This window comes from Orycteropus afer, unplaced genomic scaffold (genome assembly GCF_000298275.1).
Source record: "Orycteropus afer afer isolate SDZICR_OR568_19922 unplaced genomic scaffold, OryAfe1.0 scaffold00044, whole genome shotgun sequence".
NCBI lineage: Eukaryota > Metazoa > Chordata > Mammalia > Tubulidentata > Orycteropodidae > Orycteropus > Orycteropus afer.
This window is the reverse complement of record NW_006921631.1, coordinates 224348-248975: the sequence shown is the minus strand read 5'-3', so window position 1 is coordinate 248975 and position 24628 is coordinate 224348. Positions and strand designations below refer to the sequence as shown.

Here is a 24628-nt window from a genome sequence, read left to right as displayed (position 1 = left end):
ACAGCACCTAACAACAACAACAACAACAACACAAATTCAGTAGTTTCCACTGCCCCCCTGGTTTGATAATTGGCTAGAATAATCACTGAACTTGGAAAAGTGCCATACTTATAATCACAACTTTATTACAAAAGATAATCAGTCCTAGCAAAGAGAAGTGATGCACAGGGCAAGGTCTAAAAGGGTTTTTCATGTCCCAAAGATTCTGTGTTACCTTCCTGTATGTCAGTGTCTTTCACCAAGCAGAAAATTCCCTCAAGTTTTGATTCCAGAGTTTTTATTGGGGTTTCATTATATGGGCATGATTGAGTGAATCACTGGTCACATGACCAAACTCAACCTCTTCCCAGAGGTTGGGCTGATATCATTATTACTGGATCTTTCTGGCATTGTCAGCCCCAAAACTGAGCCATTTCATTAGCATAAATTGTCAAGTGTGATCCAGCTGCCTTCCATGAATAACAAAGACATTCCAATTTAGGGAAATTCCAAAAGTTCAGAGATAACTTCCCAGGAACCAAAGACAAAGACCAAATTCTGTGGGCAAAGTAATTCTTCACCCCATAGGTGGAATACCTTATTTTTAAAAGTTAACAATCAGCCAGGCTTTCAGAACAGAGGCAACTTTCCTGGTTTGGGATGCCCAGCAGGAGGATGGGTATGCAGGACTGGAAAAAGAGATGAGAGAAAGAGAAAGCAGAAGACAGAATGAAATCCTTGTCATCTCCTCAGACTAATTTCAGCAAGAGATTTACCTACATTCTCCTCATCTAAGGCCACCTACCAATACCACTGAGATTCAATGAACTGGCTGATCTCTTCCAGACTGGCCATCTAAGTCTGCAATGTCTATGAAGATTAAAATGGTCACAGTCGAATACAGAGCCCTCTTGTTCCAAGGTGGTTCTTTACTCTTTCAACAACTAGGCACTAGACCTCTGGAATGATGAAAAGGAGTAGTCCTGCCACTTTCTGGTTTTAATTATGGACTACTCATCATAGCCCATTGCTTTATAAGTACTCCTGCCTAGATACTAAAGGACTGTATGGGAGAAGTACTCATCAGAATTGTTTGTATTGCGTATCTCTTATAATGATATTAAAATCTATGTTGCTTTTCCCCATCAGGTCATGATCAGCACGAGAAGTGGTTCCTGGATCATGAGTCGAGTTTGGGACGATGGCTATCCTTGGGACATGGTATATGTTACCCGCTTTGCATCCTTTCTCCAGAATGCCCTTCCTCCATTTCTCTCTGACTGGTTATATGTCAAGAAGATGAACACAAGATTCAAGCACGAGAACTATGGCCTGATGCCTTTAAATGGGTACTACAAATAATACATATTTTATCATTCAAAAATGTGAGGTGCTAGTTTAAATTGAATTTTCTCCTAGATCTTATTTTGGGAGCTCTGGTGGCATAGTGCCTAAGGCATTTTGACTGCTAACCAGAAGTCTGGAGGTTCAAACCCACCAGCCACTCCTCAGATGGAAGATTGGGCAATCTACTTCCATAGAGATACTACCTCAGAAACCCAAGGAGGAGTCACTATGAGTCAGATTCAACTAAAAGGCAGTGAGTTTGTTTGTTTTTTTGCTTTTGATCTTTAGTTGTTTCTTAAGGCTAATGGGATTGAATTAATGACAACACAGGTAAAAGAATATGTCCCCTAAAAAAAAAACCCAAAACTACATATGTGGTAAAAGTCTCATAAGTATACTGAGGAAAGGGAAGTCAAAATAATTCAAATATCTATGGCCCTATAATGAGGAGGGAGCAGGCAGTGACATCACCTAACATGCAGGATTTACTTATGGCAGCTATAAGCTTTAGCATAGAACTTAGAGGTTTATATCACCCATTCAGTAGTGTCAACCTTAATGATGTGGATGGAGTAAAGCTTTCAGGACCTTCATTTGCTGATGGGGCATGATTCAAAATGGGAAGAAACAGCTGCAAACATCCATTAATAATAGGAACATGGACTGTCCAAAGTATGACTCTAAGAAAATTGGAAGTTATCAAAATTGAAATGGAACACATAAAGATCGATATCTTACACATTAGTGAGCTGGAACAGACTGGTTTTGGCCATTTTGTATCAGACAATCATAAGATCTACTATGCTGGGAATAACAAACTGAAGAGGAATGGTGTGCCATTCATCATCACAAAGAACATTTCAAGATCTATCCAGAAATACGGTGGTGTCAGTAATAGAATAATATCCATATGCCTACAAGGAAGACCATTTAACCCACCAGCCACTCCTTGGAAGGAAGATGGGGCGATCTACTTCTGTAGTGACACTGTCTTGGAAACCCATGGAGGGGTCACTGTGAGTTGGGTCCGACTCGATGGCACATAACAACAATAACAACAACATTATTCAAATTTATGTCCCAACCACTAAAGTCAAAGATAAGGAAATTAAAGATTTTTACCAATTTCTGCAGTCTGAAATTGGCCAAACATGCAATCAAGATGTATTATTACTGGTGAGTGGAATGCAAAAGTCAAAAACAAAGAAGAATCACTGGTAGCTGGAAAACATGGCCTTGGTGATAGAAATGACACCAGAGATCACATGATAGAATTTTGCAAGACCAACAACTTATTCATTACAAATACCTTTATTCAACAGTGTAAACGGTAGATATGCACATGGACCTCACCAGATAGAATACACAGGAATCAGATTGACTACACCTGTGGAAAGAGGCAATGAAGAAGCTCAGTATCTTCAGCCAAAATAAGGCCAAGAGCTGACTGTGGAACAGACTATCAATTGCTCATATGCAAGATTAAGTTGAAGAAAATTAAAGCAAGTTCATGAGAACTAAAATATGACCTTTATTAAATCCTACCTAGATTTAGAGATCATTTTAAGAATCGATTTGATGCATTGGATCCAATGAACCGAAAACTAGACAAGTTGTGGGATGACATCAAGAACATCATCCATAAAGAAAGGAAGTGGTCATTAAAAAAAAAAAAAAAACAACAAAAAACAGAAAAGACCAAAATGGATGTCAGAAGAGACTTTTAAATTTCCTCTTCAATGTAGAGTAGAGAAAGCAAATGGAAGAAATGATAAAGCAAAAGACCCAAACAGAAGATTTCAAAGGGCAGCTTGAGAAGACAAAGTAAAATATTAAAGTGAAATATGCAAAGACCTGGAGTTAGAAAAACAAAAAGGAAGAACACACTCAGCATTTCTCAAGCTGAAAGACTAAAGAATAAAAAATAAATTAAAAAAAACAATAATAAAGCCTCAAGTATTAAAACGATGTTGTTGTTATTGTTGTTACATGCTGTTGAGTTGGACCCAACTCATAGTGACCCCTCCTTGGGTTTCTGAGATGGTATCCTATGGAAGTAGATTGCCCAACGTTCCTTAAGAGGAGTGGCTGGTGGGTTTGAACCACCAGTCTTCTGGTTAACAGTCAAGTGCCTTAGGCATTATGCTACCAGAGCTCTCAATTGAATACAATATTGAAAGACTGTATGGACAAAATATTGAATAATGCAGGAAGCATCAAAAAAAGATGGAAGGACTACACATAGTCACTACACGAAAAAGAATTGGTCAATGTTCATCTGTTTCAGGAGGTGGCATATGATCAAGAACCAATGGTACTGAAGGAAGAAGTTGAAGGTGCACTGAAGGAATTGGCAAAAAACAAGGCTCCAGGAATTGACAGAATACCCACTGAGATGTTTCAACAAATGGATGCTGCACTGGAGGCACTTAACTGTCTATGGTAAGAAATTTGGACAGCAGCTACCTAGCCAAGTGACTGGAAGAGATCCATATTTCACCCATTCCAAAGAAAGGTGATTCCACAGACTGTAGAAATTATCCAACAATATCATTAATATCACACATAAGCAAAATTTTGCTGAAGATAATTTTAAAAAACAGTATATTACAGGAGTATATTGAGAGGGAACTTCCAGAAATACAACTTGCATTCAGAAGGGGGAATGGAATGAGGGATATCACTGATGATGTCAGATGGATTTGGGCTGAAAGCAAATACCAGAAAGACATTTATCTGTGTTTTATTGATTATTCAAAAGCATTTGACTGTGTGGATCACAACAAATTATGGATAACATTGAGAAGAATGGGAATTCCAGAATACTTAATTGTTCTCATGAGGAACCTGTACAAAGGGCAAGAGGCTGCCATTCGAAAAGAACAAGGGGATCACTGCGTGGTTTAAAATCAGGAAGGGTGTGTGTCAAGGTTGAGTCCTTTTACCAGACTTATTCAATCTGTATGCTGAGCAAATAATCTAAGAAGCCGGACTATATGAAAAACGTGGCATCAAGATTGGAGGAAGACTCATTAACAACCTGCCATATGCAGATGACACAACCTTGCTTGCTGAAAGTGAAGATGACTTGAAGCACTTGCTGATGAAGATTAAAGACTACAGTTTGCAATATGGATTACATATCAACATAAAGAAAATGAAAATCCTCACAACTGGACCAATAAGCAGCATCCTAATAAATGGAGAAAAGATTGAAGTTATCAAAGATTTCATATTACTTGAATCCATAAACAACACCAATGGAAGCAGCAGTCAAGATATCAGACGTCATATTGCACTGGACAAATCTGCTGCAAAAGACCTCTTTAAAGTGCTAAAGAGCAAAGACGTGTCTCTGAAGACTAAGGTGCACCTAACCCAAGCCATGGTATTTTCAATCACCTCATATCCATGTGAAAGCTGAGTGGCATTGGCAAAAAATACTGAAAGTACCATGGACTGCCAGAAGAACTAACAAATCTGTCCGAGAAGGAGCCAGCCAGAATGTGCTTTGGAAGCGAGAATGTCCAGACTTCATCTCACCTATTTTGGTCATGTTGTCAGAAGGAGCCATTCCCTGGAGAAGGATATCATGCTTAGTAAAATAGAGGGTCAACAAAAAGGGGGAAGACCCTCAATGAGATGGATTGGCACAGTGGCTGCAACAATGGGCTCAGGTATACCAAGGATTGTGCATGACCAGGCAGTGTTTCATTCTGTTGTACATAGGGTGACTGTGAGTCAGAGCCTACTGGATGGTACCTAACAGCAACAACAACATCATGCATTCAAACCATGCATATCATTAATACCTACTTAATTTTTTTAAGGAATACCTTGTCCATGCTTAGGGGAGAAGGGGGATAGCAATAATAATATGTACTCCTCAGGACTGTTGTGGCAGCAAGATAAAACACAGAAAAATATCTTGTAAACTTAAATTGTTAAAAAATATATATATTGACTCTTATTAGTCTCAAATTTTCTAATTTACTTCTAAGGGACAATTAGCAAAGCACTGTTAATGAACATGGCCCGATGAGTAGGAAGTAACAAAAGTATACATCCCTGAAGTATTGACAATTTTGCAGAACAGTCAGGAGATATGGAAAAAGTAAGGCCATGGAGATTCACAGAACTTCTGTAGACTGTAAAATTAGTAACATTTATATATTTACCTCTCTACAGAGAAATCTCAACACCTACTCATTAGGAAGCCATTCTAGGTAGAACACAGAACACATCAGTGGAAAAAGAATATTTAAGTAGGTATATAAAAAAGAATTCACTAGGAAATTTCATCTTTTGACCCATACTAGCAAATAAAGTTTTATTAGGTTTAAAGAAACAAGGAAAGGTGAGCGAGGTCTGTGAATGTGAATAACAAATGCCAGGTTATGAGATAAGCCTTCTTTCCAAAGTATTTATTCTCCCCAGTCTCTCAGATTGCTCTATCTCTGTTTTAGTTAGTGTCTTAGTGCTGCTGTAACATATATCCCAAGTGGGTGGTTTTAAAGAACAGAAGTTTATTTGCTTAAAGTTTAGGAGGCTAGAAGTCTGAATTCTGGGCATCAGCTCTAGGAGTAGTCTCTCTTTGGGCTCTTGTTGTTGTTGTTATTTGCCATTGAGGCAGACCTGACTCATAGCAACCCCTCCTTGGGTTTCCAAGGCAGTATCACTGCGGAAGTAGATTGCCCAACCTTCCTTCTGAGGAGTGGCTGGTGGGTTTGAACCGCCAGCCTTCTGGTTAGCAGTCCAGTGCCTTAGGCACTACGCTACCAGAGATCCTCTTTGGGCTCTAGGGGAAGATATTTGTTTCTTTTAGCTTCTGCTTCTGGGTTCCTTGGAGATCTCCATGTGACATCTTTCTTTCCCCCATTTGTGCTTCCTTTCATATGTAAAAAGTGATTGGCTTAAAACATACCATACATTGATATGACTTCATTAATGTAGCAAAGAAAATTATACCCAAATGAGATTATATAGGGTTAGGATTTGCAACACATATTTTTGGAAGACACATGAAATCCATAACAATCTCTAAAGAAAAAAATTATTGCTTTATGCATTTAAAATGATGTTTTCATAACACAAATTTCAAAGCCTGAGACGACTTGGAGTTTTTTGTTTTTTGTTTTTTTTTTTGTCTTCTAAGCGTATAATTACAAATTATATTTTGGCTTTGCCATCTAGACAATTAAAATGTAGTTTTGGAAATCCATTCTTCTAAGCCCCCACTCTGAAAGGGTTCATAATTTCCCTAAGTTATTTGTCCATGATACTTTCTCTCCTTTCTTTGGTATGTGTGGTGGGGGGTGGAGGTGGGGAAAAGGGTTGAAAAGGACAGTTTAGTTTGACCTAGATTTTGCCAATTTATAAGGTAAAACATGAGACTGTGGAGTTATAAAGTTGGGAAAAGTTGTGGAAGTGTGAAGACAGATTCCAAAATTTATGGTTTCTTTTTGTCTAAGGAAATTTCAGAGTCCCTAAAAGAAATTTAAGTCAAAATGAAGTATGTCATCAAGAAAAATATCTTTCCTATAATTTTCGCTACTGAAATCCAGTATTAAGGTCATTATACTTTCTTTTGTGACCACAGCTGCTGAAACTAAACCAAACATGGCAATAAAACATCCCAACAATGCAAGTTAGATTTCTCCACATAAGATGATGTCTCAAAGTTATAATAACAGTTCACATGTAAGATGGTGCTTTATGTGCCAGTCACTGTTTCAAGTGCTTTATAGATAATTGTTCACTTAATCCTCAACCCTGTGAGGTAGATTCTATCATTATCCCCATTTTACAGATAAAGAAACATAGAACAGCTAATGCAAAAAGGGAATGGAGGCGGCATCCTTTGATCTCCTCTAATTTCACAATCCCTCACTGCTGACAAGTCAGATCCGACTTATAGCGACCCCTCCTTTGGTTTCTGAGGCGATATCACTATGGAAGTAGATTGCCCAACCTTCCTTCCAAGGAGCAGCTGGTGGGTTTGAACTACCAGCCTTCTGCTTAGCAGTCAAATGACTTAGGCACTATGCCACCAGAGCTCCCAATTTCACAGGGGGGAGAGAGAATCGCCATCAGCAGCATCAGACCAAGACTGATCCTTATGAAATGAAGGTCAGACAAGCACCACCCTCCCTCCCATGGCACTCTCTGCTTCTCTGCTGTATTCGATAATTCATTACAATGGCCACAAAGAACTGACAGATGATACTCACAATTACCGGTGTTATTAGGTAAGCAAGAAGTTACCATTCAATTTCAAGATTGCTTAGGATATAATTCTTTGATCAGGACAGCCTCCCCTCTGTCATGCCCAAAGGCATGCTTCTCTTTCACCTTCGGCCTCTCAGCTCGGCATATATGCCTTGCTCAGGCAAGTGTTACAAAGCTCTTTTAACTCTGCTGATAGTTGCACCCCACTCCACCAGCAAGCCTCCTGCTCAAAGGCACTCCACTTTCTCACTCTGTGGACTGCAAGCCCACTGGTCTCAGTTCCACTGCCTCTGCTGCCACTGTTTCTCAGCTGTGTCTCTGTCATAGGATCAGGACAGGGATCTTACGTCCAAGGATGTGCTCCACTCGTGGCTGCTCCTTCCTGATGGTAATGAGAGCCCCTTTCCACCTCTGGGATGGCTCATTTTAAGCCTAGTAGAATGACAAAGCTGACCAATCCCTACATTAGGGTTCCATACACCTTTTGTCCATGCCCCTACCCCAACAAGTGCTGGAAGAACTTGTCCTGGAAGAAGCATAACCAGGATTCTCCTTAGAAGGGAGAATGGCCAGACTTCATCTTACCTACTTTGATCATGTTGTCAGAAGGGACCTGGAGAAGGATATCATGTTTACTAAAGTAGAGGGTCAGAGAAAAAGGGGAAGATCCTCAACAAGATGGACTGACACAGTGGCTGCAATGATAGGCTCAAGCATAGCAGGGATTGTGAGGATGGCACAGAACCAGGCAGTGTTTCATTCTGTTCTACATAGGGTTGCTATGAGCCAGACCCAACTCCACAGCACCTAACAACAACACCCCCATGAGGGTACCAGGTATATTATTTATATTATTAGTAAGCTATCCAATCCCCTTGGGGGACCACAAGCACCTCACATTTGCATAGTTCTACCCAGTCATCTAAGGAGTTCTGGTGACATAGTGAATAAGGCATTTGGCTGATAACCAGTGGGTTAGTGGTTCGAACCCACTAGCCACTCTGCAGAAGAAAGATCAGGCAATCTACTTCTGTAAAGATTTATAGCTTCAGAAACCCAATGGGGGTCTCCATTGGTTTTTTTTGTTTTTTGTTTTTTGAGACCCTGTCATCTGGTGAGAGTCACAAAGACCATGGCTAGAATAGCCGTATCAAGTAATCACTTACCACAGCTAGTAAGAGATGGAGGTGGATTATAAAATTCAACCATCTGGCTCCAGAGTTTGCATTCTTACCACTTTATCTAGGAATTTATTTTATTCTCATCTAGTTGGTGAATTTCCTACACTAATAGTATAAGTACTCATGAAGGAATCTTAAAGTTTCAAAGGGGTAAAAGGGAGCTCAGGCAGAAATTATTAAGGATTGATACAGGTAATAGGAGAAATCACCACAAGAGGAGATGTAATTCAGTGGCCCTTATGCTGATGTACAACTGACTGAATTTTATTTCAATGCCAGGAGTTGCAAGTATTACAGCTGGTGACATTGTCTCTTATTTCTGCACAGGATCCTGCGGAAAGAGCCTGTGTTCAATGACGAGCTTCCATCCCGCATCCTGTGTGGCACGGTGTCTATTAAGCCCAGTGTGAAGCAGTTCACAGAGACCTCAGCTGTGTTTGAAGACGGGACTGTGTTTGAAGCTATTGATTCTGTCATCTTTGCAACAGGCTATGATTACGCTTACCCATTCCTAGATGACTCCATCATCAAAAGTAGAAACAACGAGGTCACCTTGTTTAAAGGCATCTTCCCCCCACAAATGGAGAAGCCAACCTTGGCTGTGATTGGCTTTGTCCAGTCTCTTGGCGCTGCCATCCCCACAGTTGACCTGCAGGCCCGCTGGGCTGCTAAAGTGTTTACAAGTAGGTGTGCCATTCTCTCTTTCATTTATTTAGCAAAAAAACATTTATTGAACACCAACTATATGACAAAAATTGTGCTAGGGACAAGGAATACAACTGGAACAAGACATATACTCCTTGACTTTACAGCTTAAAATGGGAGGTAAGGAGAACTATCACAATGGGAAAAGTTTTAGCATAGTGCCTAAGGAATCTGACTCTTAACCAGAAGGTTGGTGGTTCAAACCCACCAGCCCCTCCATGGAAGCAAGACTGGACAATCTACTTCTGTAAAGATTTGCCCCCTTGGAAACCCAAAGGGGGTCACTATGAGTTGGAATTGACTCGATGGCAGTGGGTTTGTTTTTTTTTGGTTTACCAAGGGAAGTGGTGGTGTAGTGCCTAAGGCATTTGACTGCTAACCAGAAGGCTGGCAGTTCAAACCCACCAGCCATTCCTTGGAAGGAAGATAGGGCAATTTACTTCCATAAAGATACGGCCTCAGAAACCCAAGGAAGGATTGCCATGAGCTGGACCCAACTCAATGGCAGTGAGTTTGTTTTTGTTTTTGTTTTTTTAGGGAACTTAGGTAATGAGTTATTCCATGCCAAAGGAACAGCATGAAGAAAGGCATAAAGATGAGGAATATTATGGAATATGCGAGTAAAGAAACATGTTGGTGGATGGGAATATGAAGCAGAGGCAGAGAGTGGCAAGAAATGGAGGAAGGTGTCGGAATATGGAGGGCCTTATAAACTGCATTAAAACTTATTAACTCCCTAGGGAACTAGAAGGATTTTACAAGGTTTTAAGCAAAAGAGGAATAGCACAGTAGTGTCACAAGGGTTAGTGTCACCCAGTGCAGTAACTCATGGTGTTACCTTCCCGCTCTTGGACTTCCTCCCATACCAGGCCATGCAGATCCTCAGTAATTTTATTATCAATTTTAATCATAGAATATATGATAAATATAGTTGCAAATTGCTTAAATGTAATATTTCTTAGATTATATGAATACTAACAACAAAGTGGTTTTGTAAAATCTTTCTACACTGAATTACAACATCATTAGTAACTGAGAAGACTTTTTTTTTACTTTTCTCCTTCTTTTCCTTTAATTACTACTTCATTCTCAGAGAAGTTACTGATATAGATTCACAAATACTACTTACCACAATACTATAGCTAAAACTCCAGGAAAAATTGACAAAATCAGTGACTATACACCTGCAGCAACAGAAGCAACAGTGCCTGTATGTAGTGCATGGAGATGAAACCTTATGATTTGAAGCATCACTGTAATCGGGTAATAATGACAGCTCTGACCAGAGCACTTTACAAGGTTCAAAAAGTAAATTAGCATAGAGCTTTAGCCTTGTAGGCATATTGATACATGTAACCTGGGCTTATAAAATACGCTTTTGTTATTATAAATAATTACAGGGATAACCAAAATAACCAAACTCACTGTCGTTGAATTGGATACGACTCATAGTGACCCCTCCTTGGGCTTCCGAGGCGGTATCACTACAGAAGTAGATTGCCCAACCTTCCTTGAGATGAGTGGCTGGTGGGTTTGAACTGCCAGCCTTCTGGTTAGCAATCAAATGTCTTAGGCACTATGCCACCAGAGCTTCCAATTACAGGGATACTTTTATTAAAATAATAAATTTCTGCGGAAACACTGCACAAACATTTTATGGACAGTCATGTTGGTGTCACCTCCTCTAACAATGTCGCTTGGTGTGGTCTGCAGCCCCTGAACTCCTATTGATGCCACTCAGAAGTATTAGGATAAATGTAATATCAAGGACCCAATGTTGGATATGCGTAAATTGGAAAGGTCCTGGTGAATGGTGGCAGCATGCTGGAGGAGACCTTATTGGTGCTAATTTAGGTCAGAATAACAATATCAGTCTGCTCCTACTCTATTGATAATTCTATCCCCCTTTTTCCACTCTAGATCCAATGGTCTCCAGGGACTAAAGTATACTTATGTGAGGAAATTAAGAGCATAAGGATTCCATGAAAAAGGCAACATCTCAAATACATTGATTTAACTCACTGTAGTCACACTGATCACCTTTCTTATTGAAATTATCCTTGTATCCAAAGGCTTGAGAATCCTAAGTGATAGGTATACCTTACTTAACATCATGTCCATTAAAACTTAGAATCTAGGTAATGAAGTAAATATTAAAATCATAGACGGTGTGTTTATGCTTTCTAACAACGTATGTAAATAAGCTTCAGTTTCATATGCACCAAGAGAATCAACATTTAAATGAACTCTGCCATGAAATCTTCTGTAAGGTAAAGCACTTTTTGTGATACAAGTGTTGTTGTTGTTGTTGTTATGTGCCGTCAAGTCCGATCCAACTCACAGCGACCCCTCCTTGGGTTTCCGAGGCAGTGTCACTACAGGTACTCCTCTGTAAAATACTTCTATGGTCTTTTTCTCTTGAAAGGCATAGCAGTGCTAAGAACCTAAAGTTTTATGGAAAAATTGAATAAAGTTCACAATCTAAGAAATTTACATGAAACACAAGGTTTCATTTATTCATTATTCAGCAAATATTTACAAGGCACCTATTATGCATCAGGCTCTGTCTTGGCTCTTTCCGAAAAGCAGCAAACTAAACAGCCCAACCTTCTGGTGTCTATGGAGCTTATTTTCTAGTAAAGGGCACAGCAGGGGTACCACCAGACTAGGATAAGAAACTAACAATGACTGAAGAGTGTTCTTGCACTGTAAATGCCATACTAACTTTCTGGCATTGTAAAAAGGCAAATGAGCTACAATCAGCAAGCTCAGGAGGCTTCCACTGATGTAGTGAGATTTTCAGAAAGTTCAAAATGTTCTGCTGCTCCTCAAAACATTCTCTCCAGCTGCAGGCTAATGCTAAAAATCCTATGCTTCTTCCCATTACTTAATTTTAATCAGGTTAGCGTGAACTATTTTATTTTATTTGCATCTCATCACTAATTTAGAGGCTTAAGCTCTCACAACTAGGTTTTTACAAGCTGCTGAACACTAACAAATTATTTCTCTCACAGAACTACAACCACACATTCCCAAACAGTATAAATATATAGTTGAACTAACATGAATACACATTACCATTTTATCAATTACATAATAAAACAAATTATCAAGTATCCAAATATTAAGTTACACAGCTAGAAAGGAATATAAATACTACAGTCTGCTCAATTCCTTAGAAGAAACCCACTTCTTTTTTTGCAAGAGAGTTTGGAAAGAGAAGGGAAAAAATGGCTCTTTAAACAAAAATAAGTTATTAAACAACCTTCAATTGACATGGAAAACGAACAAGAATTTCAGAAAGTGTTTGATTAAGAATTGTTTTAGCTACAATAACAGAGCATTTCTACCTTTTAAAAAAAAATTTACTAAAGAGCATATTTTATATGTTCTGCACAAAACAAAGGTAATATTCTACTAAATGTATTTAATAGTCCATACCCATTCTTTGTTCAGGCCCTCCCTGTTAAGTTGCACCCCAAAGTGCAAATATTAAATTAACTATAAGATTTTTGGGGGGAGGAGGGGAAGGGATGTCTGGAGGCATTAAAGACATATGTGTCAGTCTGTTCAATGTGGATTTTTCAAAATCAAAGTTTTCCCTAAAAGCACAAAATAAGATTTATAGGAAGACATTAAATAATCACTATAAGACTTAGTAAAAATCCAGCAAAAATCAATGGTTATGCAAACCTGATGTATACTGGTATGAATGTGGGAGATATGCACAAAAAGCAAGCAGGTAAATAATTGTTTTGGCTCTACTTTCAATGTCTGAAATAATTGAAGGAACAAAGCAAAGAGTGTCCATAGTTCCTGGGATTTTTTGGTTTTGTATGATATTAAAAGCATACAAATATTGTGCTAGGTATTTTGGTACCTAATCTCTCTAAATTTCTTTTATATTGATAAGATTCTAGCATGGGAATAGTTTTAAAGGTTTATAACAATATGGCATGATTTCAGGAAAAAGTAAGTTGTTACAAATGATAAGCACATTGAACAGTAAGAAACCTTTGCTAAGTGTCCAGATAGGTTGATTATACCCCAAATCTGAAAGTTGCAATTCTGTCAAGAGTCTAGCCTGATAAAACTGCTTTTCACTATTGCTATAGAAGTTTATTAGACATATGCACTGTGTTAGTTGTGTGTCAACTTGGTTGGGCCTGGTTTTGAGTGGTGGGGTAGCTGGATGTAGTTATTCCCCATGATGAGACTGGTAATCAACTCCATGGTGGAATCTACTGGAGCAGCTGAGTAGCTGCCTTAGCGATGTGATCTTCTTCCAGTATATAAGAAGACAGCTTTAAGAAAGGTCTCTGAGCTTTTTGGCATGCTTGGATCCTGCATGCAGGCAAGTGTTCATTCAGCACCCTGCCATGTTGCCTGCCAATCTTGTGATTGTTCGTTGACTTGAACCAGTGGCCTGCCATGCTGTCTGCTAATCTTGGGACTGTGTCATTTTACTTGTCAACTTTGGGTTTGTCAGCCTCAGCAGCCAGCAGTTGCCTGAGTTAAGAGATGCCTCCAGCTCCAGTGGGCCAGGAGCAAGAAGCAGATTTGAAGCCCAAGGGCTTTCACTCAGCCCCTAGAGCTGGCACTGTGAACTCAGACTTCTAGCCTCCTAAACTGCAAGAGAATAAATCCCTGTTTGTTAAAACCACCCATTTGTGGTAATTTCTGTTAGAACAGCACCAGAGAACCAAAAACTCACCAAGCTACATGTTGGTAAACATCAATGACAAATTAGCTCCTGTCTCAAGTTCTGATTCCAAAGTAATACTATTAGGCACCCGTTTTATTGAATGCAACAGTTGTTCTGTGGCCTCTGGAGTCTTTGATGTGCAGACACATTTTAGGATGATAATTCTCCAAATACAAACGTTTGCTTGTTCTTAAAATGTCCACACCACTTTTGTCTTATGTATTGTACTGCATCTTCCTACTTCATTCCACCTTTAATTAATGGCAATGAGCAGTGGAGCTCTCCCAAGACTTGAAATACAATAAACAACAACACAACAACCAAGTTCTCCATAAAACTTAATTTTTACAAGACTTAACCAGTCATCAGCAATCTGGTTGGATGGTGGTGTACCATCATCAAAAGGCCAATTGATAACATGGTTGCCTATTTTTCTACAAGAGCAGTGTCATAAGTTGCTTCACATACTCTTACTATTGTGGGAATTCCATCCTTCTTAATTTCCTCTGTAAATTTGTTTAAGGTTGCACTGGTTGGATTATGTTTAATAAGAAATCTCATGTTGTTGAATGTGACTTCTATAAGAGCTGGGTGGTTCATTTGAGGCATCTCAACTTTGTTAAAAAAAAAAAAAAACACTCAAAAGGGTTATGAAAGATTTTTTTAAAGTGAATACAGAAAGGATGTAAAAAAACTGAAGTCTACTTCAAAATACTCCACTTGAAATTCTCAGTGCTTTGAGTATGATATTGGGAGTAATGGAAAATAGCATGAACCTTATAACAAAAAGCAACAATTCCTCAATCCAGTAACACTGAGACAACAGAAAGGAAGTACACTGAGGTTAACCCATCCAGGTCAGAACTCTTGAAAATTGCCTACAGATTTCAATTCAACATTTCTGTGTCAAGGTTAAGCACTTTTATGGGGGCTTCTTGGTGGAGTAGTAATGAACTTCTACAGATACTTGTCTGTATAGAGGTGTTCTGTGCATGGCTGTAATCTCCACTGCCCTTCAGAAATTCCATAAATGTGTGATCAAGGACATCACAAAACTGAGGAAAATGTCTATTCATTGAAAACTGTGGCCTAATCATACAGCCGATCCTTAGGTGGCAGTGGCAGCAGCTGCCAGGCAGAGGGTGGCAGTGGCAGTGGTGTAGGTGGCAGCGGGGGCACCAGGCCCTACCATGCAATGAGTGGCTCCAAAAAGACTATATCACCTAGCCACCCTGCAGCAAAAGGACCTGATACAAGCGCAGATGCCTAGAGTAAACTATTTTACCTGATTTTTTTCCTGACAGAAATTTTAGTAATAGCATGAGCAAGAGATATGAAGAAAATTATTAAGCTATTACATGTTTGAGGTATTTGGCGATGAAGGCTACCATGAGAGAAAATGTTACAGAAATATGAGACTGGGTGATTTGAAGCTGCAAACTTCACTGTCACTATCTCACTGCAGGCCAGCCCTGTCATTAAGTATTCAGGTCTTTATTTCTATGAATTGCTCTTCAGCTAAAGATGCCAAAGACAATCTTCTAGATACAAAAACTTTCAGGGATATTGTTCATAAATACTGAGTAAGTTACATCATGATTTGTCTTTTTTCAAAATTTTCTCTTCATTTCTTTTCTAGACTCATGTATCCTACCAACTATGAAGGAAATGATGGATGACATTGATGAAAAAATGGGGAAAAAACTCAAATGGTAAGAGATTGTACTTGTTAATGAAACAGGTCCTAAAAGTCTCCTTCATATGTAAGATGACAGTGTATATAATATTGTCACCAGTCAAAGTTGACATATTTGGAACACTTGCTATAATCACATGATTTCAGATGGGCAAATAACAGTTATTACACTTCTCCTATATAACTCCAGAGCATTGGTTTGCACATGGGAGTAATTTTTGCCTCCTGGGGAATATTTGTCAGTGATTAGAGACATTTTGTTTGTCATAACAGGGGGTACTATTGGTTTCTAGTGGGTAAAGGCCAGGAATGCTACTAAACATATTACAGAACATAGAGCAACCTCCCTGGAGAGACCAGGGACCACAGGAGCAGTAGGATCCAGGTAAGGGGTGGGAGGCAAGGCTAAGCCCCAGCCCCATAGAGCCAGGAAAGGGAGGGAGCAGCCAGAGACCACAAAGTGGCAGGTTCTAGGTAGGAATTAGGTAATGGGAGGGTGCAAAGGTTTCCAACAGTTAGGGAAGACAAACTTGTCTGTCAGTTTGTCATCCTGTGAGGCTTATACATTGCTTTGAGGTTTGAGGCTGTGCCACTAGTGTTTCAGATGCTAGCAGAGTTGCACATGATGCACAGGTTTCAACACAGCTTACAGATTAAGACAGACTAGGAAGAAGGAAGAGGCCATCTACTTCTCAAAAACTGGCCATGGGAAACCTTAGGAATAGCAGAGAAACACTGTCAGACACATTACTGGGCAACTTTATGAATAGCTTGGAAACATTGTCCAACACAGTGCAGAAAGACAAGGTCCTTGGGTCAGAAGGGACTCAAAATAGGACTGGGAAGGAGCTGCCTTATCAGTGTAGAACCAACCTTAATGATATGGATAAAGTAAGTCTTTTAGGACCTCCATGTGCTGATGTGGTATGACTCAAATTGAGGAGAAACAGCTACAAACATCCATTAATAATCAGAACATGGAAGCTAAGAAGTATGAATCTAGGAAAACTGGAAGTTGTCAAAAATTAAATAGAACCCATAAAGATTGATATCCTAGGCACTAGTGACCTGAAATGGACCAGTTTGGGGCATTTTGAATCAGACAACCATATGATCTACTAAGCCGGGAATGACCAATTGAAGAGGAATGGCATGGCATTCATTATCACAAAGGATGTTTCAAGATCTGTCCTGAAGCACAATGCTGTCAGTGATAGGATAATATCCATACATCTACAAAGAAGAATCCCATTAATACTACTATTATTCAAGTTTACGCACCAACCACCAATGCCAAAGATGAGGAAATTGAAGATTTTTATCAACTTCTGCAGTCTGAAATTGACCAAGCATGCAATCAAGATGTGTTGCTTATCACTGGTGATTGGAATGCAAAAGTTGGAAAGAAAGAAGAATCACCAGTAGTTGGAAAATTTGGCCTTGGTGACAGAAATAATGCTGGAGATCACATGGCACAATTTTGCAAGACCAATGACATATTCATTGCAAATACCTTTTTTCATCAACACAAATGATGGCTATATACGTGGACTTTGCCAGATGGAGTAAACAGGAATCAGATTGACTACATCTGTGGCAAGAGAAGATGGAAAAGCTCAATATCTTCAGCCAGAACAAAGCCAGGAGGTGATTGTGGAATGGACCATCAACTGTTCGTATGCAAGTTCAACTTGAAGTTGAAGACAATTAAAACAAGTCCACTAGAGCCGAAATCTGACCTTGAATATATCCTTCCTGAATTTACAGACCATCTAAAGAATAGATTTGATGCATTGAACACCAATGACTGAAAACCAGAAGAATTGTGGGATGACACCAAAACATCATCCTTGAAGACAGCAAGAGGTCATTAAAAATACGAGAAAGAAAGAAAAGACCAAAATGGATGTCAGAAGAGACTCTGAAACTTGACCTGGAGTGGATAATGGCTAAAGCAAATGGAAGAAATGACAAGATAAAAGAGCTGAAAAGAAGATTTCAAAGAGCAGCTTGAGCAAACAAAACCAATTACTATAATGAAATGTGCAAAGACCTGGAGTTGGAAAACTAAAAGGGAAGAATATGCTTGGCATTTGTTAAGCTGAAAGAACTGAGGAAAAAATTTAAGCCTCGGGTTGCAATACTGAAAGATTCTATGGGAAAAATATTGAATGATGCAGGAAGCATCAAAAGAAGATGGAAGGAATACACAGAGTCACTGTACCAAAAAGAATTGGTCAATCTTCATCCATTTCAGGAGGTGGCATATGTTCAAGAACCAATGGTACTGAAGGAAGAAGTTGAAGCTTCACTGAAAGAATTGGCAAAAAATAAGGCTCCAGGAGTTGACGGAATACTCTTTGATATCTTTCAACAAACAGATGCTATGCCAGAGGCACTCACTTGGTTATGCCAACAGATTTGGAAGACAACTACCTGGCCAACTGACTGGAAGAGATCCATATGTGTACCCATTCCAAAGAAAGGTGATCCCACAGAATGTGGAAATTATTGAACAATATTATTAATATCGCATGTAAGTAAAGTCTTACTGAAGATAATTCAAAAACGGTTGCAGCAGTATATTGACAGAGAACTTCCAGAAATGCAAGCTAGATTCAGAAGAAGACATGGAATGAGGGATATTATTGCTGATGTCAGATGGGTCTTGGCTCAAAGCAGAGAATACCAGAAAGATGTTTACTTGTGTTTTATTGACTATGCAAAAGCATTTGATTGTGTGGATCATAACAAATTATGGATAACATTAAGAAGAATAGGAATTCCAGAACTCTTAATTGCGCTCATGAGGAACTTGTACATAGACCAGGAGGCTGTCATTTGAACAGAAAAAGGGAACACTGTATGGTTTAAAATTAAGAAGGGAGTGCATCAGGGTTGTATCCTTTCCCCATACTTACTCAATCTGTATGCTGAGCAAATAATCCAAGAAGCTGGACTATATGAAGAAGAACATGGTGTCAGGATGGGAGGAAGAATCATTAACAACCTGTGATATGCTGACAACACACCTTTGTTTGCTGAATGTGAGGATGACTTGAAGTACACAACTTTGCTTGCTGAAAGGGAGGATGACTTGAGGCACTTACTGATGAAGATTGAAGAATACAGTCTGCAGTATGGATTGCATCTCAATATAAAGAAAACAAAAATCCTCACAACTGGACCTATAAGCAGCATTACAATAAATGGAGAAAAGATTGAAAGTGTCAAAGACTTCACATTGCTTGTTTCTATAATTGAAGCCAATGGAAGTAGCAGTCAGGACATCAGACCACCAACGTATAGCACTGGGTAAATCAGCTGCAAAGGACCTCTTTCGAGTGCTGAAGAGCAAAGATGTCTCCTTAAGGATTAAGGTACACCTGACAGAAGGTATGGTATTTTCAATCGCTTCATATGCATGTCCGAGGTGGACAATGAATAAGGAAGACCGAAGAAGAATTGATGCTTTTGAGCTGTGGTGTTGGCAAAGAATGCTGAAAGTACCGTAGACTAATAAAAGAACTGACAGGTCTGTCCTGGAGGAAGTGCAGCCTGAGGGCTCCTTGGTGGTGAGAATGGCCAGACATCGTCTCATATATTTTGTTCATGTTGTCAGAAGGGACCATTCCCTGGAGAAGGATGTCATGCTTGGTAAGGTGGAGGGTAGACAAAAGAGGGGAAGGCACTCAATGAGATGGATTGACACAGTGGCAACGGCAATGGGCACAGATATAGTAAGAATCATGGAGCTGGCTCAGGACCAGGCAGTGTTTCGTTCTTCTGTGCATAGGGTCGCTCTGAGTCGGAGATGACGCCATAGCACTTAACAACAGCAGCCAGGCTCCCCAAAACAAAAAATTAAACAGTCAAAAAGTCAATGGTGTTATGGTTGTAAAACTTGTCTAGAGCTTTCCCTGAAGATCTTAATATTATATATAAAATATATATATACTGATTAATATATATATTAATATTTATCAAGTTATCTAGCAGGAAACTGAGCTTTGGCATCAATTTTACTATGATAAGAAAAATTGCCTGATTATTATTCATTCAATCTCTTAATCAATAAATAATCACTAGAAATTTTTCTATGCACTATAACACTATTTTAGGCAGTAGAGTCAGTGCTGAACACAGTTGGTCTTCACTGAATTGCCTGGTCCTCACACTGTACCTTCCTTGGTGCCTCCCTATTTCTATCCATTAATAACATTTTGTTATCTATCATATTTTTCTTCTAGGAAATTACCTGTTAAATACATTCCCACTATAATGTATTTAAGGTATAAATGACATGTGTTTCATTACCTCATCCAGAGGGATTTGAGGTCTTTAATGAGTGAGAGAGAAAGATAGGTCTTTAATTGTGCATTTCAGGCTTCAGCCAGTATCTTGTGACAGCTTCCTAGATCCCCTGAAATTACACTCCATGTACAACAAATGTGACTTTCAGTAGGAAAGAGGGAAGATCACAGGGAGACCATTAACACTGTACTTAAGCAGTGGACAAAGAGGCCAGTCCAAAATGGGATTAACACTCCAGCACATACTCTACTTGCCACAGGGCTGTCACAGGCCTGCATTAGTCTGGAGGAAGGTACTCCCTTTCTTACTTCACAAAGGCTCCTCTTTGGGCACTGGATCCTTGGAAGACATACAAGAGGAGGCTGACCTGGAATGAGACATCAATGACTAGAATCCCAGCTCTGCCACTCACTTTGTGACCTTAAGCAAGTCACTTAAATTAATTTGCTTCATAAAAATATGGTGAAATAATAGCTACTTCATAGGCTTGATGTGAGACTAAATAATGTTTGTAGAGCATTTTATACAATACTTGTTGTTGTTATGTGCCACTGAGTCGGCCCCGACTCATAGCGACCCCTCCTTGGGTTTCTGAGCAGTGCTCACCAGAAGGCTGGCGGTTCAAACCCACCAGCCACTCCTCGGAAGGAAGGTTGAGCAATCCTACTTCCGTAGTGATACTGCCTCGGAAACCCAAGGAGGGGTCGCTATGAGTCGGGGCCGACTCCAGGGCAAACAACAACAACATATACAATACTACATGGTAATAAATTATAAGAAATTGTTGCACTTACTACTGGGATACACTCCCAAAAGAAAGTCATATTCTTTGCCATCAAGGAATTTAGAATCTTCTTGGTAATTAAAACTTCTCTCCTCCTCATTCATTCAAAATAAAATCTATCTATCAATAAAAAAACATGGTACTATATACACCAGCATTCCCCAACTTACAGTGGGGTTCCATAGTAAAATCTCTCTCTATTTTTTTAAGTTTTCATTGTCATTGCTTTTTATTTTCAGTATCCTTATAAATCCTATTTTTGTCTTTCGGAGTTGGCATGAGAATGATGACATCAGCAAGTTATACGCTGCAACACTATATGTTGTTGTTGTTGTTGTTATGTGCCGTCGAGTCAAACCCGACTCATAGCGACCCCTCCTTGGGTTTCCGAGGCAGTATCACTACAGAAGTAGGATTGCCCAACCTTCCTTCCGAGGAGTGGCTGGTGGGTTTGAACCGCCAGCCGTCTGGTTAGCAGGCAAGTGTCTTAGCCACTATGCTACCAGAGCAACACTATATAGGTAATACATATTACTAACAGTAAGATGTACAAAAAAAAAAGGACAATCATAAATGCAGTTCATCATAACTCCAATACATCACACACTGGGGACTAACTATATATGACAATAGATGGGTATGTATTGAGTCATTTGGTAGAGGTGCTCTAGGATGAAGGGACAAATGTATACCAAACAAAATAATCTTTCATGAAGGTATGGCTTGGCCCAGGTCTTAAATAATGAACAGAAAAGGCATGCAGAGATATATTAACTAAATATCTGAGAATATTTAATACTAAAAGATTATCCACTTCTGATTCATGCAAATATGTATTTCAAGACAACATAAATGGGATTTGTAGAAAGGCATTAAGTGGCTAGACATTAAATATTTAAATAGACTTTCTTCATGTTAATTATGTCAATAAAAGTAAATCCTTTTCAAATTATACATCAAAATTTGTTGAAAGAATGATCAGATAATGGAGCACACTTGAATAAATAAATGACTTTATAGGAAGTTTCTTTCCTCTTTTAAGTCTTCAGGATGGCATTCAATGAATGTCCCAAGGACTGGCTAATGGCCTAAGGAGGAATTGGAATCCAGTCTCAACAAGCACCTCCCCTGCACTATCTCATCTGACTCACAGTAAGCTCACACTGTGAGACAGGCACACCCATGTGCTAAAACTTTGTGTGGCTCAATCTACTTCCTACCCTTCTATTAAAGATCAAAGGGTGAAAAAAGGAGGGAAAAGACAGGCCTAAATGTTAATCTTCCTTCCTAGGAGTGGCTGGTGGGTTTGAACCACCAGCCTTCTGGTCAGCAGTCAAGTGCCTCAGGCACTATGCTACCAGAGACTCATAGCACTTAACAACAACAACAACAAATGTTAATCTAATTACTTAAATAATAGGCTACTTTCCAGGATTCCTATAAACAAATGAGGCCACAACTGACTAAAAATATGAAACAATTTATATTCGTAAATTGCAGCAATATTAAAATCATACATAACCCCAATTTGAAACTCATCAATAGTTAAAAATGTAACATTGGGAAAGTTCCTAAGCAATGTCCTATAAATAACAATCACATGTTAAGGTGTAAACTGCTCACTCACCTTGATACCCTAGGGTCAGTTCACTTTAGGCCACATAGCTAAAGGGAAGAACTCCAAATGATATCAAATTTGGATGGAGATTGTTGCTGTTAGGTGCCACTGAGTTGGCTCCAACTTGTAGTGACCCTATGTACAACAGAACAAAACACTGCCTGATCATGCACCATCCCCACAATATTTGCTATACCAGAGCCCATTGTTACAGCCACTGTGTTAATCCATCTCATTGAGGGTCTTCCCCTTTTTCACTGACCTTCTACTTTGTTGTTGTTATGTGCCATCAAGTTAGACCTGACTCATAGCGACCCCTCCTTGCGTTTCCGAGGCGGTATCACTACGGAAGTAGATTGCCCAATCTTTCTTTCAAGGAGTGGCTGGTGGGTTTGAACCACCAGCTTTCTGGTTAGCAGTCAAGTGCCTTAGGCACTATGCTACCAGAGCTCCCAACTTTTACTTTATCTAGCGTGATATCATCCTTCTCCAGGGAATGGTTCCTTCTAACAGTATGATCAAAGTATGTGAGAAAAAGTTTGGCCATTCTTGCTTCCAAGGAGCATTCTGGCTGCACTTCTTCCAGGACGGATTTGTTTGCTCTTCTGGCAGTTCATGGTATTTTCAGTATTCCTTGCAACATTATAATTCGAAGGCATCAACTCTTCTTCAGTCTTCCTTATTCATTGCCCAGCTTTCACAAGCATATGAGGTGATTGAAAATACCCATGGCTTGCATTAGATGAACCTTAGTTCTCCAAGTGACATCTTTGATCCTGAATACTTTAAAGAGGTCTCTTGCAGCAGATTTGCCCAGTGCAATATGACATATGATTTCTTGACTGCTACTTCCATTGGTGTTGATTGTGGATTCAAATAAAATGAAATCCTTCATGACTTCAATCTTTTCTCCACTTACCGTGATGTTGCTTATTGGTCCAGCTGTGAGTATTTTTGTTTTCTTTATGTTTAGGTGTAATCCACACTGAAAACTGTAATCTTTGGTCTTCATCAGTAAGTGCTTCAAGTCATCTTTACTTCCAGCAAGCAAGGTTGTATAATCTGCCTTTTGCAGGTTGTTCATGAGTCTTCCTCCAATCCTGACGCCACTTTCTTCTTCATATACTACAGCTTCCTGGATTATTTTCTCAGCATATAGATTGAATAAGTATGGTGAAAGGATACAACTCTGATGCACAATTGTATAATTGTCTGATTCAAAATGGCCAATACTAGTCCATTTCAACTCCTTAATGACCAGGATATTGATCTTTATGCATTCATTTTCGACAACTTCCAATTTTTGTAGATTCATACTTAGTGCATTCCATGCTCTGATTATTAATGGGAGTTTGCAACTGTTTCTTCTCATTTTGAGTCATGTCTCATCAGCAAATGAAGATCCCATAAGCTTTACTTCATCCACATCATTATGGTTTACTCTACTTTAAAGAGGCAGCTCTTCTCTAGTCATATTTTTATTGCCTTCCAAGCTGAGGGGCTCATCTTCTGGCACTATATTGGATGGTGTTTTGGGGCTGTTCATAAACTTTTTCTACCGTTACTTAAAAACCCAAACTCAAAACCACTGTCATCAAGTCAATTCTGACTTATAATGACCCCCATTGAGTTTCCAAGGCTGTAAATCTTTATGGAAGTATATCAGACAGTGTTTCACTGCTATTCACAAGTTTTTCACTGGCCAATTTTTTCAGAAATGGATGGCCCATCCTTCTTCCCAGGCTTTCTTAGTCTGAAAGCTCTGCTGAAACCTGTCCACCATGGGTGACCCTGCTGGTATTTAAGATACTGGTGGCACAGCCTCCAGCCTCACAGCAACATGCAAGCTCCCATGGTAGGAAAAACTGACAGACAAGTGGTGGGGATGGAGATTAAGAGAGAGAAAAAAAACAACTCACTTATACACTAAGAACAAACACTGAATTCAGTGTTGTAGAAAAAGAGAGGAGTGGGAGTATTACTGGAGATATTGATTAAAATGTTACTTTTCTGAGGGAGAACAATGTGGTACAAAACTCAAAATCATTTGGAGGCAAAAAAAAAAAAAAAA

At 39.3% G+C, this 24628-nt stretch overlaps 1 protein-coding gene across 1 annotated transcript in view; it reads left to right on the top strand.

Moving 5' to 3' along the window:
• LOC103194384 (putative dimethylaniline monooxygenase [N-oxide-forming] 6) overlaps positions 1-24628 on the top strand; it is a 43523-nt gene that overhangs the window by 18051 nt on the left and 844 nt on the right. The window contains exons 5-7 of the mRNA XM_007937775.1: positions 1129-1328; positions 9063-9418; positions 15785-15857. Coding sequence (XP_007935966.1) covers positions 1129-1328; positions 9063-9418; positions 15785-15857 — 629 coding nt within the window. The remainder of the gene's footprint in view (positions 1-1128; positions 1329-9062; positions 9419-15784; positions 15858-24628) is intronic.